This window comes from Nerophis ophidion, linkage group LG15 (assembly GCF_033978795.1).
Source record: "Nerophis ophidion isolate RoL-2023_Sa linkage group LG15, RoL_Noph_v1.0, whole genome shotgun sequence".
NCBI lineage: Eukaryota > Metazoa > Chordata > Actinopteri > Syngnathiformes > Syngnathidae > Nerophis > Nerophis ophidion.
Genome location: NC_084625.1, coordinates 17,867,766 through 17,879,506, shown reverse-complemented (window position 1 = coordinate 17,879,506; position 11,741 = coordinate 17,867,766). Strand labels below are relative to the sequence as shown.

The following is an 11,741-nucleotide window of genomic DNA, read 5'->3' as shown; positions in this document are numbered from 1 at the left end:
CCATTTACACATTTTCTATACAGCTTGTCCCCATTAAAGTCACAGATGACCTGGAGCCTGTGCTAGAAAATATTTGGGGGTGAAACTCTGGACTGGTCACAAGTCAATCAGAGCAAAAAATCAGGGGTGTTCAAAGTGCACCCCGGGGGCCATTTGTGGCCCACTGCTAATTTTTTAATGGGCCATAGCGCACTCGAACAGAAATGAATAGAGTGGAACAAGCAATAGGACCAAACAGGTTTACATTATTGTATCAAAAAAAAGTTAAATTGTTGACGGCAATAAAGCTGAAATGCAAGCTGTTTTAAAAAAAAAAAAAATGCATGTTGTACTGGTTTTAAAAGTGACGAATAACGAAATGCCCCCTGCACCCTTTAATTTTTCCATCTGCAACCCTCAGGTGAAAAACGTAGGAAAAAAATGACATTCACACCTATTGCCAATTTCATGTCTCTATTTGAGCCAGTGTTTAACCCATTGTTGGGCAGTGAAAAATATGTTTCTCAGCTGCCGTCCATATGCGCTGCAGCGGTACACAGTTGTAATACAGTTTTCCACTGCTTGTGGCAGTACAATCTCAAACAAATATAAGTCTTCTGGAGCTAAAGCCATGTAGATGTTTCTTAAAGGGGAAATTGACTTTTTTGGAATTTTGCCTATCATTCACAATCATTGTGAGAGACAAAAACACACGTCTTTTTGTTTTAAGATTCTAAAGATAAACACTTGCAAGATGCGGCTAATGAGAGCATTGTAGCCTTCTAATGTAAACTTCAAAACACTCCATCAACCTGTTAAGTACATGCTGCATGTATATATATATATATATATATATACATACACACACACACACATATAAAGATTATATATATATATACATACACACTTATAAACACACATATTGTTTCTAAGTGTGTATGTACATATATATATATATACTCTTTATATATGTGTGTGTGTATATATATATATATATATATATATATATATACACACACATATATATATATACACACACATATATAAAGATTATATATATATATATATACATACACACTTATATTATATATATATATATATATATACATACATACATACACACACACACTTATAAACACATACATATATAGAGATTACACACACATATTGTTTATAAGTGTGTATGTACATATATATATATTCTTTATGTGTGAGTGTGTGTGTGTGTGTGTGTATATATATATATACATATATATGTGTGTGTGTGTATATATATATATATACACACACATATATATAGATATATATAATGTAACAGACAAATTCATAACAATATGTACAATATTTACCATATTCTGGTCAGTTTAAGCATTGCCTGAACAGATTTCCTTAGTGCATTTATTTCTGTTCCCATAACAACAAACTTCCGGCAACAAACGTGTGTGTTCTCTTCACGGCAGACATATTAACAGACGACGAAGAAGACTATTTTCTGGACAAGAAGAATTCAAAATGTTATCTTTTTGAAGCTGAACATACAGAGGATCAACTACTGGTTATAAAAGCGAGCACAAAGAGGTGAAACGCTGGAGCAGACAGAAGGCGAGAGTGTCACCAGCGTGACTTGACACTGCAAATATGGAACTTGGAGCCAAGCACCAGACATAAATGGTGCGCTTACCTAAAGTTAATTGAAAAAACGTCCTTGGACCAAACGCACGACTGTCCATCGAATGAGTCACAATAATATTTATCATGATAGTTATGACAACTACCTACAATGTCAAGCTGGCTGTGTACAAACAAAACATGAAATGTGGGCTAATACTTTACATCCATCCATCCATTTTCTATCGCTTGTCCCGCTGCATTCGGACAAAAGGTGGGGTACACCTTGGATAAGTCGTCACCTCATCGCAGGGCCAACACAGATTTCACACTCACACACTAGGGCCAATTTAGTGTTGCCAATCAAACTATCCCCAGGTGCATGTTTTTGGCAGTAGGAGGAAGTAGGAGTAGCCAGAGGGAACCCACGCAGTAACGGGGAGAACATTGCACAGAAAGATCCTGAGCCCGGGACTAAACCCAGGACAACTCAGGACCTCTGTATTGTGAGGAACATGCACTAACCCCTGTGCCAATACTTAACAGATAGTGTAAAATGATTGTTCATGTTTTTCAGTCAGTACAGATTGCTGACAATTTTTGAAAGCATTTTTAAAGTAATCTAGAGGTAGAATGGATTGCTCCCAATAGCCAAATTGCTAGCCAGGTAGAAGAAGCTGAATATTACAAGTTGGAATGCAAAAAAATACTTCCAAAAAAAAGTGCAGTTCCCTTTTAAGAACAAAAAATATGACTTAAGTGCTGACACTGTATCTTTATGTGCACTTTAATTTTATTGACTGTTTAGTTGGGCTTCACGGTGGCAGAGGGGTTAGTGCATCTGCCTCACAATACGAAGTTCCTGCAGTCCTGGGTTCAAATCCAGGCTCGGGATCTTTCTGTGTGGAGTTTGCATGTTCTCCCCGTGAATGCGTGGGTTCCCTACGGGTACTCCGGCTTCCTCCAAAGACATGCACCTGGGGATAGGTTGATTGGCAACACTAAATTGGCCCTAGTGTGTGAATGTGAGTGTGAATGTGGTCTGTCTATCTGTGTTGGCCCTGCGATGATGTGGCGACTTGTCCAGGGTGTACCCCGCCTTCCGCCCGATTGTAGCTGAGATAGGCGCCAGCGCCCCCCGCGACCCCAAAAGCGAATAAGTGGTAGAAAATGGATGGATGGATGACTGTTTAGTTAAGAAACATACTCTACATTACTTTTGCATATATATTTTACCACAATATGTACCTTTATTTTTTGGCAGTTATTTATAAATCCCTTCCTAGGCACTATATTTGGTGAATATTTTTTTTATAAACTGCAAGTAGGTTAGGTATACTGCAACTATTGAATACCATTAAAATCCAGAGTAATATTACCTCAGTTTTAATATTAGAGTGGGCCTTGGCCCCATCTAGTAGAAATGTTGGGCCCCAAATCATAAAGGTTAAGAACCCCTGAATTAGGCAAACGACAATTCAAACCCTCAACCTTGTTCATGTGCTAACCATTGGGTACCGTGCAGCCCCAATACACCAGAAAATATTCAAAACGGCAACTGTCGTTTTTTTCCTTTCACGGTTTTATCATTCAATAATGCAAGCATGTGGAGCACCCCAAGGCATACAACCATGGCCGCTTTTGTTTTCTTTTTTCGCTATTCAATATTCACACCTCGCCAAAAACAGACACTTAAAAAAAAAAAAGGCAGTGTCTTCACAGTTTAATGTACCCTGTGTTAGTCTTGAATGAGTAGACATAGCTGGATTTTTTGAATTTGTAATATTTATAAATAAGATAAGGATGCACACAAAGATTTTTAACATTAAAAATATGTCTAGAGCTTGGAAGCATATCAACAACCTGAAAGAGAATATCTGCTGCACTGTCTTATTTCCAGGCGTTTTGAAATAAAACCTGTATTTTATTCACAAGTATCTAAAATGTTGTGTTTGAGTGCAGCATCGACATCTTGGGCCAAAGATGTGATCAGTCAAGTATTGTTGGTCAGTATAACCTGCCTAAAAAAACTCAGTCCTGTGCTCGGTACTGCCTGATGAGTCTCCGTCTTTGGGAGGTCTTCCTCAGCAGGTGCCTGAAGTCGTGAGGGTTCTCCTCGGAGCGACTCTCCGTAGAGGAAATTCTGGGAACGCAGCGCCTGTTTGACAGAACAGAGCTACGAAGAGAAGAAGGCAGAAAGTGTTCTCAGAATCAAAACAGTCACAACATATTTAAGGCCATCAGCCTTGAGTGACACATTTTTGACTTTCTGGCCGTCTGAAATGCAGCGTTAAGATAAATTTAGTTACATTTTTGGGGCCCAACTGATGTAAAGATTGCAACATCCCAAATTTGTTTTGGGGGGAAAAAGACAATTTCCTGTAGCTGCAGGCGGCTTTCCCGTAATTAGCTTTACTCTAAATCGCCACGACTGCCAGACGACGGCATCAAACATACGCGCCATCTGCACACTCATTTAAGAGTCCGCCGCCTCGAGGTTGTTGTTTCTTTATAAGAATATTGTCTGGATAAACAAGTTAATTTGTACAAAGTGTTTTTTTCCTCTGAGTGATTACATTTTTGTGGTAAATGACTTCAAATCCTACTGCTGTATTTTCTGTAAACCTAGAACATTCTGGTCTTATCAGAGGGGTACCTGGTGTCTTTGGCAGGTTTAGACTCGGTCTCAGTGGCTACTCGCTGGCTGGACTCTATTTGTACAACAGGTTCCGGTTGGGCCACCACAGAGGATGTCCTATCCATGGACCACCGCCGTTGGATGCCGCTGGAGGACGCTTTGTCAGTAAAAATGGTGGGGGTAGACCTGCTGGTGGGTAAGGCCTGGTAGTACTGTTCGTCCACATCCAGCAGCTTACCTGGACTACAAGGAAAAACTCATAAAAAGGAGAATAGGATTCTGGTACGCTACACTCTGACCTCTGTGTGACTGATGCTGACCCAATGTGAGAATGTCCACATGGCGATCAATAAGTTTCACACATTACCAGCCATGACGGATATTCCAATCAGCCTTCATGACATGAGGAGCAGCTCACAGGAAAGTGTTTGTTTCTCTGCAGCTTTCTTCTGCTGATGAGGCATGATGATGATGATACCTTCCTTTGTGTTGATTATAATCAGCGCTACTATCGTCTGCATCTTTAGAGTGATTGACAGGAGTCCTTAAAATATTTTATCACGGGTGAATTTGCCATTTAAGGCGGTCACCATCATCATTGTGACGCTTTGTTTCCCCTCATGACTCTTAATAGCTGTGTTCCACTGGTGTGTGCTAAGTGCTCTCTTCTTCATCCAAATACAGTACAGTAGAACCTCGATTTACACACAATATTGGTTTTTGAACAGGGTTTGTAGATAAAACATTTTTATATTAATGAACATTTAACAATAAGAAACAGTATTAATATGAATACAGTAGAACCTTCATTTACAACCCCCTCTATTTGGGAACTTTTCCATTCAGAGGGGAACTTTTCCATTCAAAAGCTATTAGATCGACCCAAATAGGCCCTTTGTGTGCGAACGCTTCATTCATTTTGTCTCCTGCCTGCAGGTAAAAAGTAGTGCGCAGCATTTTCGGGGAGAAAAAGCCCTCCACTTCAAATGCTGAGCAGTACACTACCTTTGAACATGTTTTGTCCATTTTGTTAACTCAATAGTCCCCAAAACACAACAGATCAGCGTGGAAAGAAGGATGGAATCGCCATGGAGTTAAAAAAAAAAGAAGACTGTGAGGAGTAAATAATTGGCGCTCACAAGTCAACAAAGCAGGTTCAGGATTTAATTGTGATGAGATCGCACTTTTCTGGAAAAAGGAGGAGAAAATCTATCCCTCGCTCAGGGGTGCCTCTTACATGCACACACACCCCTCATCCCTGAGCCCTTTATTCTATCCCACTGTCTGCGCCTTTCATATCAGCTCCTTCTTTGCCGATGTCTGTGAGATTTTATTTTTTTAAAATGTTTATTGTAGCAATATGGTTGTTAAAGTTAAGGATTTTTGTGATTTCTGATAGTTTGTGAGGGCACCAAAGGGACTGTGTGTGCATGCGCGTGCTGGCAGGGCAGTGCATTTAGGAGGACAGCAGTGTGTTGTTTTGGGTTGTTAAAGAGAAAGTTGATCCATCACCTCCTAGTTATGATTGTTGATATACGGTACTGTATAGCACTTTATATTGTGTTCAAAGTGTATGAACTAACTAAAATAAGGATTTTTTTTTGTCTAGTCTGGAACCTATTCATATTTAAATTGTTTTTTATGGAGAAAGTTGCTTCACTATACAAACCTTTTGGTTTACAACCCATGTTCAAGAACCAATTAAGCTTGTCAATTGAGGTTCCGTTGTAATGGGTTCTAGCCATCGACAAAAGTCCATATATTAGACTATGAACACAATATCAAGTAGTATACAGTATTACATAAACATATATAGTATATAAACAAAACAAGGGAGTGATGGATCAACTTTTTATGTAATAAAGTCAGGACAACAACTAGGTGTACTGCTGTGGTGCACTCAGTTTGTAATCACAAAAGACTTGAAATTTAACAACCAGGGCGCTACAACGAAATTCACTATACATTGTCTGTTAATTTTCTTTGCACGCAGCCGAAGGGAGCGGGAGTGGGGAAAGGCTGTGTCGACAATGCTGTGGATACTTCTTAAATGTTTCAATTAGTTTTCTTTGGACTCATATTGAGCTAGATCACAAAACTAAAAAAGGTTGTAAAAAGACTAAAAAAAACCCTTAATAGGCACATTAAGTACCTAACGGCAGCACTGTGCTCTACTGACTGAATGAGCGCCAGCGATTGAACAGCTCTCCCACAATGGATGTGCTGCCAGGCACAAAATGGCGGCTCTGTTAGAGAAACAATGGGTCAATTGAAACGATTCATACACCAAAGCATATCTATATTCGGTCTGTGGTTTGTTAATCGAGAAGTTCGTACAATGTGGGGTTCGTAAATCCCCACTTTTTTTTTTTTTTTTTTAACAAAAAAAAAAAACCAACAAAAAAAAAAGATATATATGATTTGACTTTTCAGTATGCGGCCTTTGGTGAAAAAAGTTAGGACATGCCTTGTAGAATACAGTGTGGTGATTAAAAACCGAAAGCTCCCCCAGTGTTTTCCTGTCTGTATCACTTAAACCCGGCCAATGCTAAACTGCTGCCTCGAACAACACCCTACATGACAATACGTCAATGTCTTGCATTGAAGGACAGCAACGTTCATATTTCCACAGGTACTGTGTCCGACGGGTGGACGTGACGCGAGGAGACGCTAGTAAATTTCCCAGAGGAGGTTTGTGATTCCACAGACCATTAAACACTGTCGTTATGTAGTCGCCACACTGCGTTGGCTCACTGTGTGCAAAAGAGGATGTTAAATCATGCTTAAAAATGGACTTACCCTTCTTTTCTGGGCTTGCGTTTGTCATCCTGAATGGAGCGCTGGAAGGAAGCGCGAACATGTCAGTGGTGATCATCGACAGTAAAAACACACTACGGATGCTGAAGTTTGATAACCTTTGGGTTGATCATACAATAAACCTTCATGAGTAATGCAAGTAGGAAAATGTTGAAAAAGACTGTCTTTGTGGACTCACATGAATTAGCGTGTAGTAGGTGCAGTCCTCCGGCGTGTTGAGGGTCTTTGGCTGCAGGGTCCGGCGGGGTGGCCTGGACAGCCTCTTGTCAGCTGAAAGGACACAAAGACAAGATCTAGCAATGTATGTTCTGTCCGTAGAGCCTGTTTATGAGCACCAAACGTGAGTAAAATCTATTGTCTCCCCCTCTTGTTTGAATTTGATTAACTATTTTAGTTAGGACAATGAACATTGATCAACATATGAGCAAAAGCATCACAGTTAAAGATGCCAAAATTAGTTAGAACAGCTAAATATAATCTGATATCCGAAGGCAGGCACCATAAAACATACACATTTTCGAAGTCACTTGCAATACAGTTATCAAAATTATTCAACCCCCACACAATTTTGGTGTTCTAGCAAGTTAGACATTTATTCTGTATTTTGTTTATAGTCATATCAAATAAAGATGTGTCAAACAGACACATGCAACTTAAATTGTAACACTGTATTTTACAAAATACCAAAAAAGGACATTTTTCTTAATATCTCATTGACAAAATGATTCAACCCCTGAGTTACATGCATCTTTAGTACTTAGTAGAACACCCTTTGGCAGTAATTACATCCTTCAAAGGTGATACATAACCGGACACAAGCTTCTTGCAACCATTTACAGGTATTTTAGCCCATTCCTCTTGGGCAAAGGCCTCCAGTTCATTCATACTCTTGGGCTTGCGTGCTGCAACTGCCTTCTTCAAGTCCCACCACAGCTTTTCTAGAGAATTAAGGTCTGGCGACTGTGAAGGCCACTCCAGAATCTTCCAGCTCTTCTTCTACAACCACTCTGATGTTGATTTGGAGGTATGCTTGGGATCCTTGTCCTGTTGGAAGGTCCAACGTCTCCCAAGCCTCAGCTTCGTCACTGACTTCATGACATTTGCAGCTAATATATCCTGCTAGGAAATAGAATTCATAATGCCTTGAACGCGCTGGAGATTCCCGGTACCTGAGGCAGAGAAACAGCCCCAGAGCATGATTGACCCCCCACCATGCTTAACAGTAGGCAAGGTGTTCTTCTCTTTGTAAGCTTCATTTTTTCTCCTCCAGACATAACGTTGATTCATAGGCCCAAAGAGTTCCAGTTTTGTCTCATCACTCCATAGAACAGTTTCCCAAAACCTTTGGGGTTTGTCCAGAGGATTTTTGGCATACTGGAGTCTATTTTTCTTGTGCCCGGTAGTCAGAAGTGGTGTGCGCCTGGGAGTTCTGGCATGGAGGCCTTCATCTCGTAGTGCGCGCCTTATTGTCTGGGACGAAACCTGCGTTCCCCCCTCTGCAATGTCCTGTTGTAGTTCCTCAGCTGTTACCCGGGGGTTTTTCACCACTGTACGCACACAGCATCCTCTTTCTACCACGCCCAGGTAGTGTTTCCACTGTGCCTTTAGCTTTAAATTTGCGAATTGTGCTCCCAACTGTGTCTCTTGGAATGTGTAATGTCTTTGCTATTTTCTTATATCCATATCCTTTCTTATGAAGAGAAATTACCTCCTCTCTTGACTTCTTTGACCACTCCCTGGACTTCACCATGTTGCAAATACACCATTGACCATCTACAAGAAGCTGAGCGTCAGTGTTTTACAATCAGCTTGTAGCTCGTTATGGTCCTAATCACATCCACAGGTGTTTTCAACAACTGATTGAAAATACCTTATTCAAATTCTGTTCTTAAGAGTTATGATCTTCAAGAGGTTGAATAATTTTGTCAATGAGATATTAAGAAAAATGTCCTTTTTTGGTATTTTGTAAAATAGAGTGTTACAATTTAAGTTGCATTTGTCTATTTGACACATCTTTATTTGATATGACTATAAACAAAATACGGTAAAAATGTCGAACTAGTTAAAACACCAAAATTGTGTGGGGGTTGTATAATTTTGATCACAACTGTAACTATTGAAATATCAACTATGAAAACAAGTTAACAAAAAGGTGATACTTGCTCCATGTGCACTTTTCAGAATTGCTTTTGAAGTTGCAGGTTTTCATTAGGCCACGAAAATAAAAAATAAACCCTCTTTGCTTTGTTACAAATAATAAAATAAAGTTTCATCATTTAGTTTTTCTTCAGCAAATCGCTAAGCAAGCATGTTATAGAAAAAAAGCAGGCTTTGCTACACTTTAAAATAAAGCCCAAAGCTCTGCCACATCTGTCAATCTTTTGTTTTCTTCAGCCAATATGCTAACTCAGCATGACATTGCTGTTAAAATGCAAGTGTAGCGTTAGCACTGTAGCTTACAGTACATTGCAACGCTATTGTTGCTAATGTTTGTGACCATGAAATGATAAATATTTTATATCAAGGTTATTGTGACCAAAGTTATCACAGTACTGTTAAATTTGCTCAAAAGGTACTTCAGCGCAGACTGAAATCCTTTAACCAAGTTCAGTTTTAGTTGCTCGGACAGCAATGTGTTAAATGTGGCTATGTTGTTTTTTATTTTTTGACATATACATTCCATAAAAATAACTGAACATGTCAAAAAAAAAATTGGGGGGGGGGCTATGATGTTTTTAATGGGGAAAAATGTAAATGTGTCTTGTACTGTATACAGTAAAGGCCAAAAGTTTGGACACACCTTCTCCTCATTCAATGCGTTTTCTTTATTTTCATGACTATTTTTGATTGATTGATTGAGACTTTTATTAGTAGATTGCACAGTACAGTACATATTCCGTAAAATTGACCACTAAATGGTAACACCTGAATAAGTTTTTCAACTTGTTTAAGTCGGGGTCCACGTTAATTAATTCATGGTACAAATATATACTGTCAGCATAATACAGTCATCACACAAGTTAATAATCACATTGAATTATTTAAATTATTTACAATCGGGGGCGGGGGGTTTAGGTTTGATCATCAACAATTGCATCATCAGAGAAATGGACATTGAAACAGTGTAGGTATGACTTGGTAGGATATTTGCAGCGAGCGGTGAACATAGTGAGTTTAGAGAGCATAAGAACAAGTATATACATCTGATTATTTACAATCCGGGGAGGTGGGATGTGGTGGGGGGAGGGTGTTGGTCAAGGGTTGAAGTTGCCTTGAGGTATCCTTTTAGTGCGGTTTTGAAGGAGGATAGAGATTCACTTTCTTTTACACCCGTTGGGAGTGCATTCCATATTGATGTGGCATAGAAGGAGAATGAGTTAAGACCTCTGTTAAATCGGAATCTGGGTTTAATGTGGTTTGTGGAGCTCCCCCTGGTGTTGTGGTTATGACGGTCATTTATGTTAAAGGCCTACTGAAATGAGATTTTCTTATTTAAACAGGGATAGCAGGTCCATTCTATGTCATACTTGATCATTTCGCGATATTGCCATATTTTTGCTGAAAGGATTTAGTAGAGAACATTGACAATAAAGTTCGCAACTTTTGGTCGCTAATAAAAAAGCCTATCCTGTACCGGAAGTAGCAGACAATGTGCGCGTAACGTCACGGGTTGTAGGACTCCTCACATCTTCACATTGTTTACAATCATAGCCACCAGCAGCTAGAGCAATTCGGACCGACAAAGCGACAATTTCGCCATTAAATTGAGCGAGGATGAAAGATTCGTGGATGAGGATAATGAGAGTGAAGGACTACAAAAAAAAGGGGGGCAGTGAGAGCGATTCAGATGTTATTAGACACATTTACTACGATAATTCTGGAAAATCCCTTATCTGCCTGTTGTGTTACTAGTGTTTTAGTGAAATTATATAGTACCTGAGAGTCGGAGGGGTGTGGCCACGGGTGTAGTGACCGCCAGTGTCTTTGAGATAAGGAAGCCACGCAGCTGCAGCAGGACGCAAGCTCCACTGATGTCTACCACAATTTTCTCACCGAAACCTGCCATGTTTGCTTGACTACTCTGTTCCATAATAAAGCTTCATCTTCGGGAATTTTAAACAAGGAAACACCGGCTGTGTTTGTGTTGCTACCGGCAGCTGCAATACACCACTTCCCACCTACATCTTTCTACTTTGAGTTCTCCATTATTCATTGAACAAATTGCAAAAGATTCAGCAACACAGATGTCCAGAATACTGTGTAATTATGCAATTAAATGAGACTGCTTATAGATTGGATCGGGCTGGAAATAATGTCCGCTACAACCCGAGACCTCACGCGCACGGGTCATCATACGCGTCATCATTCCGGGACGTTTTCAACAGGATACCTCGCGGGAAATATAAAATTGCAATTTAGTAAAATAAACCGACCGTAATGGCATGTGTATCAATGTTAAAATTTCATCATTGGTATATAAACTATCAGACTGCGTGGTCGGTAGTAGTGGGTTTCAGTAGGCCTTTAAGGAAGTAGTTTGACATGTACTTCGGTATCAGGGAGGTGTAGCAGATTTTATAGACTAGGCTCAGGACAAGTTGTTTTACTCTGTCCTCCACCCTGAGCCAGCCCACTTTGGAGAAGTGGGTAAGAGTGAATTGTGATCTGGGGTGGAGGTCTAGAAGTAACCTGACTATCT

The 11,741-nt window shown here is 39.8% G+C and overlaps 1 protein-coding gene across 10 annotated transcripts in view; it reads right to left on the bottom strand.

Moving 5' to 3' along the window:
• Positions 1-3,295: 3,295 nt before the first annotated feature.
• Positions 3,296-11,741, bottom strand: part of myo3a (myosin IIIA) — an 83,797-nt gene continuing 75,351 nt past the window's right edge. For all 10 annotated transcript variants that reach the window (XM_061921592.1, XM_061921591.1, XM_061921597.1 and 7 more), the window contains 4 exons: positions 7,221-7,312; positions 7,025-7,065; positions 4,244-4,468; positions 3,296-3,763 (listed from right to left, as the gene is read on the bottom strand). In XM_061921592.1, the coding sequence (XP_061777576.1) occupies positions 3,619-3,763; positions 4,244-4,468; positions 7,025-7,065; positions 7,221-7,312 (503 nt within the window). In that variant the 3' untranslated portion in view covers positions 3,296-3,618. The remainder of the gene's footprint in view (positions 3,764-4,243; positions 4,469-7,024; positions 7,066-7,220; positions 7,313-11,741) is intronic.